General features: G+C 39.4%; 1 protein-coding gene across 7 annotated transcripts in view; it reads left to right on the top strand.

Moving 5' to 3' along the window:
* LOC133595948 (intermembrane lipid transfer protein VPS13B-like) overlaps positions 1 to 25,991 on the top strand; it is a 672,020-nt gene that overhangs the window by 192,519 nt on the left and 453,510 nt on the right. For all 7 annotated transcript variants that reach the window (XR_009814611.2, XM_061948790.2, XM_061948782.2 and 4 more), the window contains exon 22: positions 11,593 to 11,723. Coding sequence is in view for 6 of the 7 variants with exons in the window: in XM_061948790.2 (XP_061804774.2) it covers positions 11,593 to 11,723 (131 nt within the window). In the remaining variant the exon portion in view is untranslated. The remainder of the gene's footprint in view (positions 1 to 11,592; positions 11,724 to 25,991) is intronic.

Raw genomic sequence — 25,991 nt, 5'->3', positions numbered from 1 at the left:
CTGACATGGAGTATTACATGGTTACCCTGCCGAGCACACATTTAACAGCGGCACATTATTTGCAGATTATAATTATTGATTTGCAAATCATATTTTTTGGACCAATTAGGTGAAGTTGCATAATTTCCCACGGCACACCAGACAACATCTCACGGCACAGTGGTTGAAAAACACTGGTCTAATGTTAAATAAGAAAAAAATCATTTGCTTACTAACACATTTATTACCACTTGAAAACAAACAAATGTACCGGGAAGTGGTACCGGAATAGATTCTTAGCTATCATTAATTAGTACCGCATTGTTTCAAATGTGAAAGGTACCCATCACTAACTGTAGTTATTTCAGTCTTTTATACAATATTTATGTCTGTTATAAATTGATTGGGTTTTCTAAAGACAATTTATTAATTGATATACCATCCATTATTTTATGTGAAGAAATCATTGCTCTTGAACATACCTTCAATTACGAACGATTATTTTTGCTGTAGTTTTGCCATTCCTTGTAAATGGTATTTTTTAATTATTGACTTTATGTTTTCATTTTTAAACTGTACTCCTTGTATTGCCAGCTGAATGAAATATATCATCAAAATTCTATGTATTGGTCATTTGGCAGATTTGTGTTTATGTTGGTAATGGCTGTTTGTTTAACTTTCCAAAACAAATTCAACAATTGGCATGCGGTTGAATTGATAGGCTAGATGGATTTAAAAAGCATAAAGCTGTTTTATCTTTGAAATTGGTTTTGCTTTGATTGGCCTGATCTCGTCCTTTGAGACATCACAAATTTAAAACGTTTTTAGTGTGATACATTGTGTTTTTGTAAGAAAATTACCCGAAATGGCCCAGCTAATGTTTCACTTGTCGAAGCATGTGCATAGAAAAAACCTTGTTCTACACTAACTCAAATATGCGACTTTTTATTTGTATTTTTTAATGGCTGACCATATCCAATTACTACTCTTACATGTCTTTAAGGGACCAGTCACACCCAAGTGCACATACATTGAAATTCAGCCACATAAATAATAAAATAGCTTGGTTAGAGTACATACTTACTTTTTATTTGAACTTCATAACAACCTTTCACAGTCGGATCAGAGATGTTGGGACAAGCCAGATGTGCCGAAGAATTGGCAGAAAGATGGGTGGCTTGTGTATGTGGTCACGGTTTTTAAAAAACACATGGTCAAAACACAGGAGCAAGAACACATACAGCAATCTTTCTAGCAACGTAACTGTGTGATATAATGGAGTGGTACTCAACCGCCAGTCCATCGAACTGTACCTGTCCGTGACGCAGTCAGGTCGAGACCCTGATGAGGACAAAGAGCATGCAGATGAGCTTCCCCTGACAGGGTTTCTCACAGTTTGTGCAGAAATTATTTGGTTATGCAAACCAATTGTTGCAGCAGCTGTCTGGGTGACTCAGACGATCATGGAGGTGCACCTGCTGGATGTGGAGGTCCTGAGGTGGTGTGGTTACACGTGGTCTGCGGTTGTAATGCCGGTTGGATGTACTGCCAAATTCTCTGAAACTCCTTTGGAGACGGCTTATGGTAGAGAAATTAACGTTCAACTCAAGGGCAACAGCTCTGGTGGACATTCCTGCAGTCAGCATGTCAACTGAAAGCTCCCTCAAAACTTGCGATATCTGTGGCATTGTGCTGTGTAATAAAAACGGCACATTTCAGAGTGGCCTTTTATTGTGGGCAACTTAAGGTACACCTGTGCAATTAACATACTGTTTAATAAGCATCTTGACATGCTACACCTGTAAGGTGGGATGGATTGTCTTGGCAAAGAAGAAATGCTCACTAACACAGATTTAGACAGATTTGTGAACAGTATTTGAGAGGAATAGGTATTTTGTGTATATAGTAAAAGTTTTAGATCTTTGAGCTCAACTCTTGAAAAAGGGGAGCAAAAGCAAAGTGTTGCCTTTATATTTTCATTCTGTTTAGTGAGCATTAACAGATGTGTTTACATCTGGAAAAGTACACCAAAAACACATACATACTGTAATGCACAAAATATGAATACAACATTTTTAGAATAGAAATACAAATCCATAGACATGCATTGAGACTAATGGCAAGTATATATAGTTTTGTTATATAACTATACTCCTCGACGATGGCATCACACGTATAAGGCATCAGATACGTTAGTCAAAAAATAAGCCCATAAGCTAGGAAAAAGGCCTTAGCTCTCACTAATTCAGCATTATGTTGAGTTGAATTTTTCATGTGGTTGTTTTAGGTGTATTTACTGGCCACACATTGAAGGCCGGTCCGTGACAATAATGTCTACATTAAACTGGTCCCTGGTGGAAAAAAAGGTTGGGAACCCCTGGTTAAATGCTCTCATAAATATACTGTATGTACATCTCATGGACATTTTGCAGTATTTGTTTACATATACGTTCCATCTCCAACACTTTTTACAGTACTATGTAATGCAATTTGAACATAATTCAAATAATGTTAGAAACTGTTTTATTAATCAAAAAGTAGACCAATCCATATACATGATCAGTTTAGGGTATATTATATCAGTAACCAGAGCTAATGGAAAAAAACTAATGGCCTGTTTAAGTTCGCATCCAACATTTACGATCAAAATGTATTTTTTAAGATACAGTATGAGTCAGTCTATTCATCTTTTACAGTGGAAATGGGGATGCAATAGTTAACAAGTTTTTACTGTTTCCAAAATGTATGTGCAGCAGGTCTAAACAGGTCTTTTCCTGCCAAGTTTTTTTAAATTTTTAATATAACACAAATTTCCAATAAAAGGTAGCATACTAAACTTTCAAGTCCTATTTTCTGCATATGCAACTTTAATAAATGAGACCTCAGGCCTGTGCTAAGGGGAAGCCATGTAAATAATTCCCAAACTTTAAAAGGTTATAACAGGCGGATTGCCAATGTTATCCTTTGCATATACCGAGTCGATTATCTTTTTTTTTTTTTTTATTTTTTAACCAAGAGCGAATGATTTCTCTAAATAAAATGTCTGGAATTGGTATGATGCATCACAAGAAGGGGAAAAACTCAACAACAATTGTACACATTGGATGCGTTGCTTTCTTTTGAACATACTGTATACCTGTCACTTACAATGTAAAGAGAGCATTATGCTGTTTTTTAACCACATTGAGAAAAGCTACAGTTTCATTGTAATCAAGGGGTCTTGCCTGCAGCCCTTTGGTGGGTGCCTGTTAATGTGTAGGCAAATGTACAGAGACACACACAACCAGCTCAGTTCCCCTAAAAACGCTGGGGGCAAGGTGATATCATGCTGTAGTTTTGTTGCTGTGCAGCTCAAATCGCGAAGCAATATCCTCTCCGTTTAGCGAGCAAATACATCACTCTGTCTCCTCTCCCGTTTTACTTGTTGCATTTTAAATTATGCAGTGTATATTATACTTATTAAAATACACCATTTGTAGAACAACTTAACCATAGTCCCTGTGTTTCACAGTTGATACACAGAACAAAGTATTTTCTTGTTACGTTGCCACTGTCACTTTCTTGGAATTCGGGCTGTCTTTGACTCAGGATTTAACTGAAATCTGAATCGTATGGGCAAAATCTATGACGTCATCTATTTTTTTGAAGTGCACAGCTAATGAGGATAACCACAAATAAACTAAAGCCGCAATAAAAAACGATTCCCTATGTCCGACAATACAACTAAGAGGTTAATTGATAGTCGATTAAGACTCACCCAAATACAATCGTTGACTATTCTAAGACACCCTGGAATGACTAACTTTCGTTTAGTTTTCCATTTTCAAATAGTCCTATTTTTTTCATAGCAAAAGGATCCACATTTTTCCAAATATCTTCTGCAAATACAATAGTGCTGTTCGCCTCCTCAGACATTTATGTTGGTCAAACATGTTTCAGCTATATGCAGTAACTTTAAAAAAGATGAGATTTGTGGCTTCATATGAGACACGAAAAGTGTACATTTGTGTGAATTAGGGCCGTCCTCAACTAAAGATTTTTACAACCGACTCTTGATTCGTTATATTTTGCTCATTGTTGATGGTCAGTCATTTTTCTAGGAGAAATAAAAAGATGTTAATACAGTATGTAGTAGGGTTGTACGGTATACTGGTTTTAGTATAGTACCGCGATACTAATGAATCATATTCGGTACTATACCGCCTCTGAAAAGTACCGGTCTACACCTAACATCCACTGTAATGATACCAAGTACAGTAGCGTATCTAGTCGATACTACTATGATTACGTCGGTATTTTTTGGCATCACATCTTCTTTCGTTTTTTTAAAATGTATATTATGTTTATAAAGTCAGGAAATATGTCCCTGGACACATGAGGACTTTGAATGTGACCAATGTATGATCCTGTAACGACTTGGTATGGGATTGATACCCACATTTGTGGTATCGTCCAAAACTAATGTAAAACATCCAAACAACAGAAGAATAAGTGATTATTACATTTTAACAGAAGTGTAGATTGAACATGTTAAAAGAGAAAGTAAGCAGATATTAACATCAACTGAACAAGTAGATTAATAAGTCATTTTCTACCACTTGTCCTTAATAATTTTGAAAAAAATAATAGAATGGAAAATGATACAATATGTTACTTCATACGTCAGCAGCTAAATTAGGAGCCTTTGTTTGCTTACTTACTAAGAAAAAGACAAGTTGTCTTGTATGTTCACTAGTTTATTTAAGGACAAACTTGCAATAAGAAACATAAGTTTAATGTACCCCAAGATTTTGTGTTAAAATAAAGCCAATAATGCAATTTTTTGTGGTCCCCTTTATTTAGAAAACTACCGAAAAGTATTGAAATAATTCTGGCACCGGTACCAAAATATTGGTATCGGGACAAAACTAGTATGTAGTAGTGTATACTGACTGATCAGTAGGTGTCAGTCATATAGATGTGCTCTACACTTGTACGTGAATATTCCAAAGTTAATTAAAGGTACTTATGAAAGGAATACAGTCTTTCTCTAAATTAAAACAGAATTCTCATTAGCGACTTTTTCCACCTCAAAACAGGCTAAGCCACAGTTTGTGAGGTCCTCGGCTCTCCCCAAGAAGACATCAAACTTGACTAAATAGAAGATGTAAAAGTTGTAACAAAGTTTCTGTTTGTGAACTTGCTAAATAATTGTTATCTTTGCAAAAGGAGAGTTACACATCCAGGGCAGGGCGGCGTGTCCTGGCACCCATGTCGAGTCCCACCGGGACTGACAGCGGAATTTTAGTGGGCGAGGTTGATGGTCGAATCAGACTTTTCCTAATCGAATCGTCGGATCATTGACTATTAGAAAACAACCCTGGTGTGAATGATTATCTTTTACAAGAAAATATACATTTCAAAATGTTCTCAGCAGTTTATAGTCGATTTTTATCACGTCACCTCAAATGGGTTTACATAATAGCGCCATAAGTATTTTTTTCTATTTCTCCCCAACGAATGTTCCTTTCAGAAGAAACATCACAATCCAAGTCCAACCTAATGTTTGCTAATACTGTATCTACCGGGGAAATTACCTCAATGGTTTTGCTTTTCAATCCTTCAATTAGTCATTGGCGCCCTGAGATAATTCTGCTTTTGCTGAGAAACGTATTCTCCAATTTGGCTCCGCTTCCCAAAGTTTGGAACAAGAGCTGCGGTCTTTGTTCCAGTCTACTAGTGGTCTGGATGGTGGGATTATGTGTAATTTTCCTGTTTACTGGGAGGAGTAAAAATCTATATTGTGAAATGGAAACATTTATATTGTTTGTGCCATTAATCTGTAAACTTGTCAAAAAATATGGTTTGTTGGTCAAAGTTCCACTGCTCCGAAAACCTTCTGGTGATCTCAGGCACTTAAGTCAAATTATTAGACTTAATGTGCTGTATATTTTAAAGGAAGACACCAACTGAATTGATAAATGCATGCATGTGTCCACAAATGATAGAGGGAACTGTACGGCAGATTTTAGGCAGAACTACGCAGTTGTACATAATCTAAGTCCTAGTAGCCTGATGGAAGTCAGGCAGGTTTTTATTGGCTGCCGTGTGCTTTCCAGAAGGGGATAATATTTTCATTGTGGAGTTTATATAGTTTAACATTTTTTCTGGTACGGCCAATAATTTATCAAAATAACGATGGTTGGCTTGGGAAAGAAAACAAGACGAATTAGAAATAATGAGATATGAGGCCCCTTCCTAAAATGACTAGTCATAGTCTCACAGGGACTCTTACTGCTAAATTTGAATATACGTATGTGGACGACGCACACTGATTAGCCACTTCAAACTTCTCACTTAGTCTTGGGTGAATATTTTTTTCTTATTGTTTCCTATTTGTGCTTTTTTGAAGGATAAGGGTATATTATTTATTGTGGATGTTGGCTGGGTGATCGAGGTTAAAGTGAACAGAAAGGAAAGTTGGAGTGCTGACAAAAAGAGAACACACAATAATTCAAAACTGTGTTCATATAATTTTACGGGGAGGCATCGTAGGAAATGGCTGTCCTAAAATAACACATTTTCTCAGTTGCTCTTTACAACTTTGTCACGGTTTTGTTGACTTAAGTCATTTCTGTCTTATTTTAAGTGACACTTACTGTAGGTGAAAAAATTTACAAGTTTATCGTCTTACACAGACATGACAACTCTTTAGCATTTTTGCCAGGTGAATTTTAGTTACTTACAGTATACTCATATTCTTACACAACACTCACTTTTAAATACAAAGACCATTCCATTTGCTGGTTGTAACAGTAAAAATGTAATTTGTCGTTGTTCAACTCTAAAACCGATAACACACAGTTTGAGTACCGTATTTACCGGACCATAGGGCGCACCGGATTATAAGGCGTACAGCCGATGAATGGTGTATTTTTGTAATCTTTTTTTCATATATAAGGCGGATTATAGGGCGCATTAAAGGAGTCATATTATTATTATTTTTTCTAAATTGAAAACACTTCCTTGTGGTCTACATAACATGTAATGTTGGTTCTTTGGTCAAAATGTTGCATAGATAATGTTTTACAGATCATCTTCAAGCCGCTTTTTGACAGTCGCTTCCGGATGCGCCGTTTTGTGGGCGGTCTTATTTACGTGGCTCACCTTCGGCAGCGTCTTCTCCCCGTCATCTTTGTTGTAGTGGTGTAGCGTGCAAGGACGGGTGTGGAAGAAGTGTCAAAAGATGGAGCTAACTGTTTTAATGACATTCAGACTTTACTTAAATCAATAACAGAGCAGCATCTCCTCATCCGGAAACAACAACGCCGGAAATGTGTCCCGTGAAAAACCGTCGGACCGGAACTCTAATAACTAAAGTTCCTTGGGTGAATTATATAAACCCACTACACCGGTATGTTTTAGCGCTTTCATGGCGAGATTTACTGACAGATATAAGTAAGAACTATACACTACTTTATATTAGAAATGGCAACAGCGGAGGATAAATGTCCCATAACACGAAGATAGAGAAAAAGACGAAATTTATCGACTAGGGCGTCGCCACGGACTACAAAGGCAGACGCGCACAATTTTTCAGGATTTATGCAGATCCCAAATACAGATCAGCAGGTACTAAAAGGTAAGAAAAGTTGCTTTTGCATAATAGTGCGTAACAAAATGCCAGATAATATGTCTTAACTTATACACACACCATAATAATACTCATATGTTGAAGCACATCAAACTGCCATCTACTGGTCACACTTATCATTACACCATGTTCCAAATAAAATTGCTTCGAGGTGGGTAAGCCCAACCAAACGTATTCCTTTCATTAGGCGCACCGTGTATTGAAAGTGTGTATTGACCCATCCCAGGTAGTTGAAAATGACTCATTTGAGTAACAGGACTGAACGTAACTAGTGAATTTTTTTGCATAGACTCAGCATATACATACTAGTACCTCAACGTACAAGCTTAATTGTTTCTGTGACGGGCCTTTTAACGTAACTACATTTTGTAACTTTTCAATATTATTTTAAAGTTTTTTGCTGGCGTTAGACTCCTTTGCTTTGATATGCAGATTAGTGCTATGCTCGAATTGGTTTGCCAAGTCAGCTAGAGATCATGTTTTTGAAATTGTATTTTGTAATTCAATAAGTACCATCAATTTCTTCTCAGCACTGTCCTATGGTTAGAAACCAAAGTTATGACAAGCTCTAGCTATAAGACAATGCTACCATCTAAGACCAGATGTTTTGGTTGGATCTCACAGGGTTGATTGTGACATTTGCTACGTCAACTAACAGTGGAGAGGCTCGTAACTCAAATTTTTGTTCGCAACTTAAAGCATAATAATGGAATTAGCTACCCGTATCTCGAGGTACAACTGTATTATATTTCATTGTAAAATCTAATTTTAGGATCAAAGACACGCAACCATTGCTGTTTCTCCAGTTTTCAAGGTAGTTTGCATTGATCTTTTAAATTATTAAATTAGATATGCAGTCAGATCAATGTATAGAACACTTTGCAAAATGAAAAAAATATTGTGCATTTAATGTTTTTATTTTTCCTGGGGACACAAATGTCACTTGTTTGGGTGCAATGGCCCACAACCTTTTTTTCATTTTATTTTCAGTTTTTTTCTGAATTAATTGTCTGTCTCTCATTGTTAAAATAAACCTACCAAAAAACCAAACACCCAAATATATGTACTGTTGATGTGTGTGTAAGGACGTAAACTTCCAAAATCCGCAGGGTATCAAACAATTATCCCCTAACTGTCACTTACATGAGACAGATATGACATGAGCCAGCAAAACTCTGACATAAGCCGTCATGCCTGTTGCCATGCTGGTTAATTTAACTGTTTTACTGCTTTATGAGTGAGTGGTTTCTGAGGGGCTGGTGGTTTTGTGTCATTAATACTATTTCATGACAAATGTGGGATAGAGCTGCTGAGTAAGGCAGGCCTAAATAATGGAATATGTTTAAATGTGTCCTGAGAGAGAGAAAGTCTCCTTCCTCATCTCTTACACACTGATGGCTTTAACATGCACAGACCTCACGCTGAAAGGGTTCTCTCCCTGTATGTCCATCTCTTGGGCTCTTTCTGTCTTGGTACTTACTCTCTCTTATCCTTATACTCTCCACTTACCCTCCAGAAAAGGAGGATAGAGTCACACATTATGATAACAATATCAAGAAATGTCCGTTTGCAGCAGCTGAATCTATAAAGACCTTGACTTCGGAACTGAATGGTTCTAACTCGAGTCCTGCTGCAAACAAAAATAAATTGCAATCACCATATTTTCCGGACTATAAGGCACACTTAAAATCTTTTTTTCCCCCTCAAAACTCGACCGTGCACCTTATAACTCGGTGCGCCTAATGTACGGAATAATTCTGGTTTTGCTGATCGACCTCGAAGCAATTTTATTTGGTACATGGTGTAATGATAAGTGTGACCAGTAGATGGCAAGCAAACATAAGAGATACGTGTAGACTGCACTATTATGGCAGTATGACTCAAGTAAACAACACCAACATTTTATATGTTCCACTGAAAATATAAAACATTACTCACGGCGCTCAAAAATCTATCAAAATGTTTTAGTACGACTTTGGTAAACTATGAAGCCGCACCGCTTTAAGGATTGTCGGCACATTAAACATACAAGTATTATTATGGTGTGTGTATAAGGTAAAACATATTATCTGGCGTTTTGTTTTGCAATATTATGCAAAAGCAACTTTTCTTACCTTCTGGTACCTGCTGATCTGTATTTGGGATCTGCATAAATCCTGAAAAATTGTGTGCGTTTACCTTTGTAGTCCGTGACGACACCGTAGTCGATAAGCTTCTTCTTTTTCTCTATCTTCTTGTTATGGGACATCCATCCTCCGCTATTGCCATTTATAATATAAAGTAGTGTAAAGTTCTTATTTATATCTGTCAGTAAACTCACCATGAAAGCGCTAAAACATACCGGTGTAGTGAGTTTACATTATTCACCCACGGAACTTTAGTTATTAGAGGGTTCCGGTCGGACGGTTTTTCACGGGACACATTTCCAACCTTGTTGTTGTTTCCGGATGAGGAGATGCTGCTCCCTTATTGATTGAAGTAAAGTCTGAATGTCATTAAAACAATTAGCTCCATCTTTTGACACTTCTTCCACTCCAGTCCTTGCACGCTACACCGCTACAACAAAGATGACGGAGAGAGGACGCTGCCGAAGGTGAGCCACGTAAATAAGACCCCCCTCAAACCGGCAAAGAAGATGATATGTAAAACAGAATATATGCAATATTTTGGCCAAAGAATCACCATTACATGTTATGTAGACCACAAGAAATTTAGAAAAAATAAACAATAATATGACTCCTTTAATACGCCCTATAATCCGGGTATAGAGATCATTCATCAGCAGTGCGCTTTATAATCCGGTGCGCCCTATAATCCGGAAAATACAGCAGTTGTTGGAGATAATCTAGTCTGAGATGTGCAATGTAGCTACTGCCACGGGGTAGTGGTCTCCGTACAGAAGCCCAGACTTTCTGCACTCCGGTTTCTTCCAGTTCCACTGGGGAGACCCTGAGGCGTTCCCAGGCCAGCTGTGAGACATAATCTCTCCAACCTGTCCTAGGTCTACCTCAGGGCCGCCTTCCGGCTGGGCACGCCTCACCAGGGAGGCGTCCAGATGCCATCCGGACTAAATGCTCGAGACGCCTCATTTAGAGAATTCATCCATCTTAAAAACAAATGCACACTCATTCACACCTAAGAGACAATTTTGAGTCAGGTTAACTCAATATCCTATTGTTTGTTTTGAACTCTGGGAGGAAACCCAAGTACTAACCACAAAAGCACACACAATCTCCACACAGAAATGCTAAAATCCTGACACAGATTCAAAGCCAAACGTTCTTGTCCCTGCTTTAACTACTCATCCATATATGTGTGCGTGTGTGCGTGTGTGTGTGTGTTTACGTGTGCTCGTGCGTGTGTATTTTTTTAAATTTACAGTCGTGGTCAAAAGTTTACATACACTTGTAAAGAACATAATGTCATGGCTGTCTAGAGTCATGGCTGACTCTTTTTTATTTATTTTTATTTTAAACGTGTGGACAATGCTGAAGAAACAAGTCCATGTCAGAAAACCAACAAATTTAGCTGAACTGCACCAATTTTGTCAAGAGGAGTGGTCACAAATTCAACCAGAAGCTTGTGGATGGCTACCAAAAGCGCCTTATTGCAGTGAAACTTGCCAAGGGACATGTAACCAAATGTTAACATTGCTGTATGTATACTTTTGACCCAGCAGATTTGGTCACATTTTCACTAGACCCATAATAAATTTATTAAAGAACCGGACTTCATGAATGTTTTTTGTGACCAACAAGTATGTGCTCCAATCACTTTATCACAAAAAAAATAAGAGTTGTAGAAATTATTGGAAACTCAAGACAGCCATGACATTATGTCAATCACAAGTGTACATAAACTTTTGACCACAACTGTATTTAACTTTTTACCAGAATAGTAATTGTTAGTTGTTAGTCTCCTGAATAGTACAAGTAAACAATGTATCCTGTGTAATTTGTCCCAATTCCTTTCTTTTTCAGAATCACGCCCCCTTTCCATTCCACTGAAAGTGATGCCGGACACCACAGTGTCGTCATTGACAAGCTCAGAGGAGAGAATGAAGGAGCTCATTGCTCATGCCTGGGATGCTGTTAAACGCCTTACTCTGCAGGTAACACGAGTTACTTTTAGTGATCACTCAAATGTTTGATGGAACTAACAGTTGTGTTGGCAGCACTAGATATTTTCACTTAACCCCATTATAAAATAACCTAACCCAAAAATACACAGTCGTCCAACCCCCCAACTGTCAACACAATACTTTATAATTTATAATCGAAATTAAGGGAAATTACATCATTCTTTTTTTTTTTTTTTGTGTCCTGTCCAGCTTCTCAGGCAAATCATATAGTTGATGTAGATGCCCATGTCGGCTGTTCAGATTTACTTTACAAAAGAGAAGTGTAGGATACTTCTCTTGTTGCCTTATTTGTATTTGACTTTATTAAATGTATTTATATTATCATTTAGTGCAGCCGGGCCGGAGCAGGAGGGGATAGAAAGAGAGAAAAAAAGAAGACAGAGGGGGAAATTGTGGGGACAAGAGGGGGATTAGACAGAGAGACAAAAACAACAACAACAACAACAATAGAGCAACATCAGCAAATACGACATGTACAAAAATGATGGTAAAAGTAATAGCAAATAAGCAGTTAGCGAAAAATAAAAAATAATACAGAAATGACAATGAGCATTATTACACTACAAATGGATCAATACAAATACCAATAGAAATAGCGCTATTGATAATGAACAATACCAATAATTTACCTTTATTATCAACAATACAGTTGTTTAAATGCAACAATACATATACGTAATGATAACTTGAGATACGAAAGAATGCAGAAAAATGGAGGGGGAGAAAGAGAAGCAACCTACATTAACCTTGTAGATTGTTATAGTCACAATAGGTTAAGCTTTGTCAGTGTGCCATGTGTTACACCCAGTTTACCCTAGGGCAACAACACAATACTTTATCATTTATAATCGAAATTAAGGGAAATTACATCATTCTTTTTTAAATAATTCCTCTAAGAATCCATGTTTTAATGAATATCATGCAGTCCAATGACAATTTTTTCTCTTTCTTTTTTAAAGGTTACAGATAGCGCTGTCAAAATTACAGTAATTGAAGTTTCTAATAAGTCAAACCAGCCCACATATATGATAACCGTTTGAATTATTTACTTCACTGAATTCCATTTACAATATGATAGATCACTGCAATTGTTCAATTCACTGCAATTATCGTGGAACAAAGCTGGCAACTGGCCAAGACACTCCCTGTATTCTCAGACAATTCTGCTGATCTGAGACCCGAAGTTTGCGTTAGGGTCTTACTAAGTTTATAGAAATGCCAGGTAAATATGTGAGTCACCTTTCAATACAAATATAGTTTTTTTGCGGAATTTTAACAATGTAAACACGTTGTGATGCAAATCCACCAACTTTGCTTAATTCTGTTTAATTCTCATTACTGGGACCACACAAACTGATGTCAGTCAAACATGAAAGAGAACATGACGTATGTGAATTTGAGGGAAAAGAAAAAAAAGCTCCTGGAACCCAAGTTTCATGTCAGGCCATTAAGCTGTTTACAGTAGTTCCTCAAAAGTTAACTCAACCTTCTAATAGTTTGCCGAGCCCGTCATTGCCTCCACTTTCCTCTGTCCCCTTTGGCTGTGCAACTGGGACCACACCAAGCACTACAGCAGTAATTAGGAAACAGTCTGTCCTGTTGACGTGAAGGTAGAAATGAACCAAACCGACAACCCGACAGCTGGTACCCGAGGCCTTGGACATCTCAAAACTTGAACCACTTCATTTATTTTAGTCCCATATAAACAGAATACCTAATGGATCACACTTCTGCTGCACATGTGCTGGTCGGAATCAGGTTCTTCCATCTTTTGCATAAAAAAAAAAAAGTTGAAAAACAAAAGTGTGTATAAATCTAATAAGTGAGTACGTAAGAGTCTACGGCTTTTGAGACCATTTCAAGTTGATTGTATAGGAGTATAGTGAAGTGAAGTGAATTACATTTATATAGCGCTTTTTCTCAAGTGACTCAAAGCGCTTTACATTGTGAAACCCAATATCTAAGTTACATTTAAACCAGTGTGGGTGGCACTGGGAGCAGGTGGGTAAAGTGTCTTGCCCAAGGACACAACGGCAGTGACTAGGATGGCGGAAGCGGGGATCGAACCTGCAACCCTCAAGTTGCTGGCACGGCTGCTCTACCAACCGAGCTATACCGGTTAGTAGAGATGCGTGGTTTGCGGACACAACCGCGGAGTCCGCGGATTATCCGCGGGTCGGGCGGTTGAAATAAAAAAAAATTAGATTTTATCCGCGGGTCGGGTCGGGCGGTTGAAATAAAAAAAAAAAAGATTTTAAATAGATTCAGGCGGGTGGCAGTTAAACCAATTCGGAAATATATATACATAGTTAAATGTTGTTACCCACATACGAAAAACGAGCAGGCACTTGCAGCATATTCCACAACAGAAAAAAAAAAAAAAGAGAGATGGCAACGCCGGCAGCAAACGTGGTACGCGACAAACTAAAAAAGGGAATACTAAAGACCAGGGGGAAAAAAGGCCAGAAAAGTTCAGCGTGGACTCGTTTTTATGAGGTTGTAAATCAGGATGATAGTAATGCTGGCTACGTGATTTGCAAGAGCTGCGACGCTGTTTATGTCTACGACAGTCACAAAACCGGGACATCTAACATGGTGCATCGCATTTGTGCAAAACCCCGAACCTCCACAAACACCCTGAGCATGAGCAGTTTCGTCCGCCGTGATCCCAGAAGAGTGCCACAGGATGTTAAAACAAGGCTTACAGATGCATGTGTGAACGCAGCTGCCTGCAGCAGTTTGAGTGGTGCGAGTGCGCTTGGAGGTGCGCTCAGCGCGGCTCCCAGATGATTGCGCACTGGTGTGCGTCTGGGCCGTGACAGCGTGGCACGCATTGAATGTCTCTGCTGCATTGGATCAGTCTCCTTTCTTTAACAGGCAAAAGCTTTATAACCTCACTAATGCCTTGCATCGTCTATATTAGATATATAGCAACGGGCGGGTGCGGGCGGGTGCGGGCGGGTGCGGGCGGGTGCGGTTTTGATTAAATGTTAGTTCGGGTGGATGCGGATGGTTGACGACTTTTGTGATGCGGTTGCGGATGAAATAATTGCCTATCCGCGCATCTCTACCGGTTAGATATATGATAACCGTGTTTTGGTCCCTTGTGCACTCAGTATGCATTGTCTTTCTGAAGAATTTTGGAAATCCCTTTTGGTAAAATCTATTGGGATTACCAAAACATCACAAAAAATAAGACTAACACTGTGTTGTTTGTTATACATATAAGCAATAAATAAGATTTTCTTTAGAGAGGCTGCAACATTTACACAGATGCCTAGAGGGCGCTAACTTTCCAATGTATTTTACGAAGTATATCCTGCCCTTTTTCAGCTTCGAGGACATAATGATGTACAATACGTATATTTGTAACACATGCAATCGCTTTAGCTTTGGGTGTTGTTAGCTAATACAAGTATTTGAATGTATATTCTATCATAACAACAACATGACTGCAAATTGTTTGTTGCTTCTTTTGGACCGTTTTTGTATGCGTGCACGCGCTACCTTCTTGTACATGTTAAAGAAACAGGGTGAGTGACAGCCTAACACCAATAACTTTTTTTCGGGCCGGCAAAAAATGTATCACATAAATTTAGTAATTGTGAAAAATATAGACAATTTTAAAACAAATGTGTTTTATTGAATAACTAATGGTAACATACTCCAGCCAATAGCGTTCTTGTTATATTTTTTGCATTGAAAAATGTAACTGTGAGGATGTTTCAAACAGCCCCTTCAGGACTTAATTTAGGCCAAAAATATGTAAAATTAGCTTTTAAAAAAGTAAACGGAGATAGAGAAGCCACAACATTTGAGACACAATGTTGCGATTGACGATTGTACTGTACTGTACTGTAATGTACACCCGTGTATAGGGGTTGATAAAATATGCTGTGATATATTAACCGGCATAAAATGTTTTCTTAAGCCACTTGCATCCAATGATCAGTTTATTCTTTGCATTGGCGTTTGTTCATGCAATATGATGTCTTACAAAATTTAAAAGTCACATGGTTTCTTCTAATTCTTTTTACTCCAAGTATGTCCAAACAGTTTATCTCCTCCACAACTTTCCCTTACCTATTCTCCTATCTCTTTTCCTCCTGTCATCTCCTCCGCTCATCCATGTTCTCCCACGGGGCACTCATGTTCGTTGAGCGGCCCTGATAATTGCATGCAATTCTATTTCAAGAATTTTGCAATAATTCCTTCTACTTAACACATGAATGTTTTCAGTGTTGGCATGGAACACGTTGCTACCAAAACTGAAGTGAGATCTTCTTAAACAAAAAGACCGTTGCCATGGAAAAATAAAGTAACATTGCTCCCTCCAGCTGCACTGTAATGTTGAGTAGGGATTTTTTGAAGGACAAAACACAGAGAAAAAAAATTACAGGGCATCAAAGGTAAAGTGATGGAAATAAGACTAAGGTTGGATACAAAAAAGGAGTAAGAGACATGAACTCTTAAGGAAGAAAGTAAGGGAGCGGTTGAAGAGGATCATATGCACTGTATGTTTGGTGTGGCTCAAATGATGCTGACCAGATGGTTTCCATGAACAGGCTCTGACCCCCAGCTGGAGCGTTTTCTGAAGGCACATTACTTCATCTTCTGCCCCCTCCCCCCATCTTATCAACCTTCCATTCAACACCTCATCCTCCTCATCTGTCAAACAATAAATCTCAAACACACCAATGGCTTTGTACCACTTTGAAGAATGTGGTGGTCAAAACACAGCGACCACTCTGATGCTTCTATTTCTCACACAAGATTTATATGTACGCATTTAAGCATCCACTGAGTGTGTTTAACTTAGCCTGTGTCATTGAACAATGTTCTGCTGTTAAATAGTTCTTTGAAATTGATTTTGCGACCCAAGATTATCATTGTTTAAAGCCAGAAACATTGTTTAAACACGCTACACAGACCATTTTCAGTAACATGAATACGTTTTTTTGTCAATGAAAAGTCTAAAAGCTGAAACAAATATACTGCATTCGAATATGACCCTAGAAAAAACGTATCTTACTTTGTTGAATGAAAATTAAATGACTGTATGCACAACTTATATAAATCAGTTAACGAAAAGGTTTTTATTGAAGCGAGCTACCTCCTAATTGTTAACTAATGGTTGTCGAGGTTAATACTAAAGGAAGAATAGTGAATGTCTTTCCTGAAACATAACTTTTCCAAAAAATTCTATAGAGAAAGGCTGAGAACAAGTGAGGAAATTGATAAAGGGGTAACAAGAGAACAGAGTCGGTTGCAGGTTATCCACATGGGGTAATGTGGGGAAAATAATACATAGTCTAATGATTGTACAAAAACTACAGTATTTGTTTTCCTAGGTATGTACTTGTCAGATGAATTTTGTCTGTACACAATACAAAGTAGCTAGAAACCGACTACATCATCTACTGCTGTGTCAACTGTAGGATAACTTCACAGCCATTATTGATATGCACACGTTTGACCCATTAAATGGCTTATCCACGGCACTGACACACATGCCTGCATCGTGACAGAATGACTGAATCTGAACAGGATATCTTTTGGAATGTTTGCTTGGAGGTGAATCTGAACACGTTTTTAGACATGCATCCACCCTTTGTCTTGGGACTGAAGAAGACAAAGTCTTGCCAAACACAGGTCTGATCAGCTCACCTGAGGGTTCAGTTTGGCTTGTTCTATTTGATCGCACTACATAAATCAGCAGTGTGCACCGCAACCCAGTTTGTTCCATTTCATACTGTTGACCATGTTGTACCACTTGTGTTATTTCCTGTTGAAGGGAACAGAAGTCTGCTGCCTAAATTCCACACTGTTTTATTGATAGTAGATTTCTACCACAATTATTGGGTTGGTTGTTCACACCTACGACTTGAACATTGTCTGGTGTAGTGTAATGATTCATTGGACATATAAATGATTTGGGTGATGATTTGGCTAACAGGCTAACTGACAAGAAAGTGAATTAAAGTGATTGCCAATAATCTGAAGGCCTCTCAAGAGAAATAATCTTCCACCCTAAAGAGTTCCAGGACGTAGAAGGTCCCACTGGGGATGTCAAACACGTTAAATGCAGCATTAAAAATAAAATAACTTGCAGCCTCTCAGGAGTGGTTAAAACAAAAGGGGACAATAAAGGAGATCTGAGATCAATGATGAGAAATTTCAGAATATGGAATGAATTATCTGGATTATGGAAGCAGATATTAAAGCTAAAATAAAGATCTGCAGGATTACATGACAAAGGATTTGGCAAATGAATGGAACAGAAATTGCTGAGACAGGGAGAAGAGGAGGGTTTGGTTTCAAATTTTCAACAACACCGAAGGATGCAAGCATCCTACAGTCTGCTCGAGATTTGAAATTGTAAGTGGATGTTGGCAAACGGCTTTTGTTTTCCTAAGAAATAGTGGCAACAACACTTGGGCCAGACATGGTCCTGTGGTCTCCAACAGCAAAGCTAGTTTACATCGTGGAGCTGACAGTGCTATGGGAAGATGGGGTTGAAGAGGCTTAGAAGAGGGGAAAAAAAAACAAAAATTCTGACCTGGCTGCAGAACAGCTGAAAGATCACTGTCTGCCCAGTGGAGGTGAGATGCAGAGGATTTGTGGCAGCATCTATGTAATATCACTTTTTAAGGAAAGTGGTTTAAAAATGGCCTATTTCAAACTGCCAGGATCACCACAAAAAATATACATGTTTAATATTTTAGTCGCGTCCCCGCGGTTTTCAGGGTTCATGGCGGGATGAGTGACGGATGACGAGGGGTTTTGTGTTCGGTGATAATATGGTATTTGGCGGAGCCCAACCGCCATCTAAACTGGCAATATGTGATCGACTCATAAATAACCAATCACTCAGTTCTGCCCTAATGTGTCTGTTAAGGCACAGCCCAGATTTTTCAAAGGGATCTGAGCACGCCAACATCTCATAATTGTTCTTTTAAGGACATCTCCTTGTCTAATTTGGCCCGGGCCACCCCTTTGAGCCCATCTGTATAATATGCCAAAATGGCTGAGGGTTGATTGTTTGAGCTTAGGGGGTGGGAGCCGTCGTTACAGGCCAGGCCAACCACACTATAAGGCCACTGTTGGATCAGTAAACGCAGCGATCAAAGTTGCAATTAACCCACTGCGCTAACACAAACATCTGGGCCAGCAGAAACAAACAAAGCCTTCATGTCACCTAAAGCGTTTATTTTTGCAGATTTCCACTTCAGCCAAGGAGACCTCCAGTGCTTGTCAGCTTCTGTAAGCAGTGTTAGAAGAGAGGAATGTGGGGCTTTAGAGATGGCTGGTTGCCTGAATGTGCTCCTGTGCCAGGCCGCAAGCTTATTGCTTGTGATGGCATGCGGGTCAGAGCGAACCTATCTGCTGTCAAGGGGTATCATGGTTAAATAGTTTTCTCACAAAAATTTGGAAGCTATGCAGTTTATTGAAGCAGCAACACATGCAAGTGTATGCATCTACATGCGGCAATGCACATCTGTACAGTGTCATACACACATTAATCATCTACATTTCCAGAAGACACTATTTACGCTATTACAACCTCTAGTCCAAATGTGTTTTTGGATCGTGCTGGAAATGCAGGATATGCTGAACAGAGGGAGCAAAAGGTGAACAGTGGGTGGAGTGCCCAGAGAGATATTTGGAGGGGATGCTCTATGGTCCCTCTGTTCATTGGCCCAGCAACTTTGGTCCCTTCTGGTGCAAGGACAGGAAGATAACATTTGGAGAGGTATCAGGTTTTCAAAAACAAAGGGATGTGTTTTCCATTTGCTGCCGATCCCTCCAGTGAGATATTTCTCGTCCAGAGTTGCAAATGTTTTCACCGGGGATGCTGGAAGTGGTGTTTCTAATTTCCTCTTTTCTCGTCTCTGAGTGACATCCTGTGTGTGTGATTCATTGTGTGTGAGTGAGTGTAGGGGTTGAATGTGAGATGAATGTCACAACATTTATTTTTATTTTGATATTATTTACTTATAATCTTTTTATTTATTATTATATTTTTATGCAACTTTTTATTTAAATATATGTTTTTAAGGCTGTCAAAAATAAGTTATCTCATGTGGTCCCCCAAAATATAGCATTAATTATGTATATACGTAGATTAATCACGCACATGCTCCTTTTTACCTTAAACACAGATGGCTACCTGAAAGACAGCACGGATTGCTCTCAGGTCAGTGATCAGGTAAACACTTTCAGTGCAAAGATGAGTGAGGAGACTCCCGACTGGTATGCTCACTGGCATATTTTACACCAAAATACAACCTGACTGGAAGTTGGATAAAACTGTTACCATGTTTTGAGCAAATACATGACGTGCATTCAAGTAAAACATTTAAAATAAATTCTCAGGGCATTCATTCGATCGCAACTGGATTGTTTAGTGTGTCTTAGAAGGCGTGCTTTGCCTCTCATCCAAGTTGGCTTCATCAGTTCATGCTCATAGACTCATATTGGTTGGTTTAGTTTGGTCAGATCTAGTCTTAGACTTAGATTGTTTTAGATCTGGCCATAATCTGTCAGATTTATTCTTTGATTTAGATTGGTTTCCTTGATTTAGATTGCTCTAGATCTAAACCAATCTAAATCTAAGACTAAATCTGACCAATCTTAATCTATGAGCATGAACCGATTGAGCCTATTGTACTTGGATGAAAGGAGAGACGTCTTCTAAGACAGGCTGAACAGTCCGGTTGAAATTGATTGAATGGCCTGAGCTGACAATGACCTTGATGAATGAGAACATCCATATACATTTAAAAAAAGTTTCTGGATGGCATTCTGACAATGAAATTTCATTTGTGTCCAAATATTAAAGCCTTTTTAAAGTCAATTTAAAGTTCTGTGGGTGAATTAAATTCATTACACCGGTAGTTTTTAATTTCCATAGCAAATCTACTGATCCATCCATCCATCCATTTTCTACCGCTTGTCCCTTTTGGTGTTGCAGGGGGTGCTGCAGCCTATCTCAGCTGCATTCGGGTATATATGTTATATCTGTACGCTACTTTATATTAGAAATGGCAACAGCGGAGGATTAATGCCCCACAACAAGAGGATAGAGAAAAAGAAGGCGCTGATTGACTACGGTGTCGGTGTGGACTACAATGGCAGATGCGTGCAAATTGTCGGGACTTATGCAGATCACAAATACACATCAGGAGGGACCAGTAGATAAGAAAAGTTGGTTTTGCATAATATTGCGAAACAAAATGCCAGATAATGTCTCTTAATGCACATTGCACGCCTGACTACGGTAGCCGTATTGCGACGACAGTCCATCAGCCGTTGTGGCTTCGTAGCTTACCAAAGTTGTAGTAAAACATTTTTGACAGATTTTTGAGCACCATGTGTAATTTCTATATTCTCAATGAAACATCCAAGTTTTGGGCTTGCTTACTAGCATCATCTTGCAGTCCACACGTATCTCCCATGTGTGACTGCCATCTACCGGTCACACTTATCATTACAATTCAATTCATCCATCCATCCATCCATCTTCTTCCGCTTATCCGAGGTCGGGTCGCTGGGGCAGCAGCCTAAGCAGGGAAGCCCAGACTTCCCTCTCCCCAGCCACTTCGTCCAGCTCTTCCTGTGGGACCCCGAGGCGTTCCCAGGCCAGCCGGGAGACATAGTCTTCCCAACGTGTCCTGGGTCTTCCCCGCGGCCTCCTACCGGTCGGACGTGCCCTAAACACCTCCCTAGGGAGGCGTTCGGGTGGCATCCTGACCAGATGCCCGAACCACCTCATCTGGCTCCTCTCGATGTGGAGGAGCAGCGGCTTTACTTTGAGCTCCTCCCGGATGGCAGAGCTTCTCACCCTATCTCTAAGGGAGAGCCCCGCCACCCGGCGGAGGAAACTCATTTCGGCCGCTTGTACCCGTGATCTTGTCCTTTCGGTCATAACCCAAAGCTCATGACCATAGGTGAGGATGGGAACGTAGATCGACCGGTAAATTGAGAGCTTTGCCTTCCGGCTTAGCTCCTTCTTCACCACAACGGATCGATACAGCGTCCGCATTACTGAAGACGCCGCACCGATCCGCCTGTCGATCTCACGATCCACTCTTCCCTCACTCGTGAACAAGACTCCGAGGTACTTGAACTCCTCCACTTGGGGCAAGATCTCCTTCCCAACCCGGAGATGGCACTCCACCCTTTTCCGGGCGAGAACCATGGACTCGGACTTGGAGGTGCTGATTCTCATCCCAGTCGCTTCACACTCAGCTGCGAACCGATCCAGTGAGAGCTGAAGATCCTGGCCAGATGAAGCCATCAGGACCACATCATCTGCAAAAAGCAGAGACCTAATCCTGCAGCCACCAAACCAGATCCCCTCAACGCCATGACTGCGCCTAGAAATTCTGTCCATAAAAGTTATGAACAGAATCGGTGACAAAGGGCAGCCTTGGCGGAGTCCAACCCTCACTGGAAACGTGTCCGACTTACTACCGGCAATGCGGACCAAGCTCTGGCACTGATCATACAGGGAGCGGACTGCCACAATCAGACAGTCCGATACCCCGTACTCTCTGAGCACTCCCCACAGGACTTCCCGAGGGACACGGTCGAATGCCTTCTCCAAGTCCACAAAACACATGTAGACTAGTTGGGCAAACTCCCATGCACCCTCAAGGACCCTGCCGAGAGTATAGAGCTGGTCCACAGTTCCACGACCAGGACGAAAACCACACTGTTCCTCCTGAATCCGAGGTTCGACTATCCGGCGTAGCCTCCTCTCCAGTACACCTGAATAGACCTTACCGGGAAGGCTGAGGAGTGTGATCCCACGATAGTTAGAACACACCCACAACACAATTCAATTCAATTCAATTTTCTTTATTTAACCAAGTAAAGACTCATTGAGATTAAAATCTATTTTTCAAGAACCATCTGACAAAGAGGGCGGCACAAACAAAGTTACAATAATAATTACAACAAGACAATACAACAGAACAACAGCATTCATACCACAACAGGTCAAAAATTATTTTCAACGATTACACCATGTACCAAATAAAATTGCTTTGAGGTCGGTAAGCACAACCAGAATTAACACGTACATTAGACGTACCAAGTTATAAGAAGCGCTGTCCATTTTTGAGAAAATTAAAGGATTTTCATTGCGCCTCATAGTCCGAAAAATACGGTATGCAAGCGAGTAACAACCTGTGATTAATCATGATTAATCCAAATTCAAAAGTGTGATTAATCTGGTTTTTCAAATAATCACTTGACAGCACACCTTTATTTAAGTGCTTTTGTGTCCATTTGACAAGAGTTATTAACATTATGATTACTATTGTTATATTTTTATCATTGGAAAAGTTTGTCTGAGTGTAAAAATTTAGAATATAGATTTTTTTTGTGCCTGAACGTCATATCTCAGCCTAGCCAATTAATTTTGCCACTTAGTTTTTATGCTTTTTGGATGATTGGTTTGGGCTGTGGCGACTCACACAGAAATCCTGCAAAATTGACAATCGGGTCAACAGTACATATCTGCCATTGCCTTTTACTCAGAACCCAGAAAATCAGCATGCTGCCGCAATTCCGTTGTACTTTTACACAGCGAACTGGCATCCTCGAATTAAATAGCAATATTAAATAAAAAAACACAATGCGAATAATATACATTTGATGTATTGTTATTATTAAAGAACCTCAGAAATTAACACTTGTCCAAAAATGAAAAATGCATCTCTGTGCAGGAGTAAATCAACTAGGTGTAACGCTATAAAAAATAGGAAGAACTTGCAGGTGCAAGAGTAATCGTACAAGGAATATGTGTGTCCCAGTTCAAACTACTCCCTAGAGTATACTCTTTAGCTTCACTAACCCTGGGCGCCTCCTGTAGCCATATGGACCATTCACACATTAACTATACCCTAGGTATGTTTGTGCATTAGCTTCCTTCTGAGGGAAAATGCTCTGCTGGAAACCGATAACTATCCTCAAAAAGACCCCGGGGACACATGATACGCAAGCCAGATGATACACTCCTCCTGCTGCTGCTCAGTAAAGGAGGAAGTAAGGGACATTCTAGTGGTGGCGGATTTAAAGATTTGAAACAGTCCGCACATGTGGCTAGGATTGTAACACTATGATGAAGCCATCGTGTGATTAGACCAAAAATGAGGAGAAAAGACAAGAACGGCGCAATGTTTAAACAATGTATGATGTGATGCCAGGCTGTGTGTGGTTGATACCAAAGAGAACAAAATAGGCATTTTACCAATTAGTTAGCATGCCCTCCAAATTTCTATGGTTCAACATGTTTTTGGTCATTCTTTTTTTCCAGTAGTATTTTTTTTTTTTTTAATGACAGCAGATACCACCGTTCTGATCCAGATTCCAGATCAAAGTTGGACAAAGTCGTGGTTCGTTTAGTGGCCTAAGATGATGGAGTCAGGGCGTACGCCTCAGGATAAGCAATCATCACCTCTGGGCTGTCATTCAAATAACAAGCATTCTCACTTGTTTGGATCAGGAGGAGTTTAATCGGCATTGATAATCATTTCAAATGGTCCCTTTTGGTGTCCTCTTTTCCACTATTGTTAGTTTTTTTTAAGCGGGGAAGGTTTGCATGGCTTTTGTTTTCAATGATTCAGGTTCCACGTGTTGTCGAACAAGAGACATTTTTCCCTGGTTCTTGTCTGACTCCAAAAGCTTGCTGACTGAGGAGCGAGCTCTTTTGCACAATCAAGTATGCCACTCTTTGGCGGGCCAAATGAAACGACTCGGCGGGCCAATTTTAGCCCCGCAGTCTAACTTTAAACTAGTGTTGTCCCGATACCAATATTTTGGTACCGGTACTAAAATTATTTTGATACTTTTTGGTACTTTTCTAAATAAAGGGGACCACAAAAAATTGCATTATTGGCTATATTTTAACAAAAAATCTTAGATTACATTAAACATGTTTCTTATTGCAAGTTTGTCCTTAAATAAAATAGTGAACATACAAGACAACTAGTCATTTATTAGTAATTAAGCAAACAAAGGCTCCTAATTTAGCTGCTGACGTATGCAGTAACATATTGTGTCATTTATCATTCTATTATTTTGTCAAAATTATTAAGAACAAGTGGTAGAAAATAAATTATTAATCTACTTGTTCATTTAATGTTTATCTGCTTACTTTCTTTTTTAACATGTTCTATCTACACTTCTGTTAAAATGTAATAATCACTTATTCTTCTGTTGTTTGATACTTTACAATAGTTTTGGATGATACCACAAATTTGGGTATCAATCCGATACCAAGTAGTTACAGGATCATACATTGGTCATATTCCAAGTCCTCATGTGTCCAGGGACATATTTCCTGAGTTTATAAACATAAATAAAAAAAGATGTTGTGATGCCAAAAAAAATATCGACGTAATCATAGTAGTATCGACTAGATACGCTACTGTATTTGGTGTCATTACAGTGGATGTCAGGTGTAGATCCACCAATGGCATTTGTTTACATTTTGATGCCGGTGAGCTACGGTGTGTAGTGAAGCATGTTTAGCTATTCCTCGTCCTGCAGGGATGATCATTGTAAGAAACTTAATTTATTTGTTGCCATGGAGGCGAGTATTAGTGATTTAGAAGTAGCTAAAACACTGCCGACTGGGGCTGGACTTTAGCCACTAGCTAGCAAGCCATGTCTTAAAGCCGGTGGGCGTTTCAGTATTATAACTTCACCTTTATCGTTAGTTTTTAAGCCAAAATGCGTCCGTTCTTTCTTTTCTGTCTACACACTGTGTCTGTTTGTAAGTACTACGTGATTGTGCACTGCGGAACATGCTCGTCTGCTCGTAAACCAGCAATGACACAATGTGACGACGACCGAGGCGCGGGGGAATGGCGGACCGGTACTTTTCAGAGGCGGTATAGTACCGAAAATGATTCATTAGTATCGTGGTACTATACTAATACCGGTATACCGTACAACTCTACTTTAAACACCCCTGCGCTACACAATACTGTGTGTCAAACAAAACTAAGAGGATGATGGATCAACTGTCTCTTAGATAACAAAGTCAAAACAAGACCATAGCTGAACTGTCCTCATTCATAGCCGCGCTGCCGACACACACAGTCACTACATTGACGATCAGCCAGCCCACAATGTTGCTGGGCACAAAGTGAGTGGATGAAACGTTCGTACAATGAGACAAGGATTGTTCACCAAAGAATATTTGTAGGTAAAGTAGGTAAAATG

This window comes from Nerophis lumbriciformis, linkage group LG04, assembly GCF_033978685.3.
Source record: "Nerophis lumbriciformis linkage group LG04, RoL_Nlum_v2.1, whole genome shotgun sequence".
Taxonomy (NCBI): Eukaryota; Metazoa; Chordata; class Actinopteri; order Syngnathiformes; family Syngnathidae; genus Nerophis; species Nerophis lumbriciformis.
The sequence above is the reverse complement of the archived record's forward strand: the minus strand, read 5'-3'. Positions and strand labels throughout refer to the sequence as shown.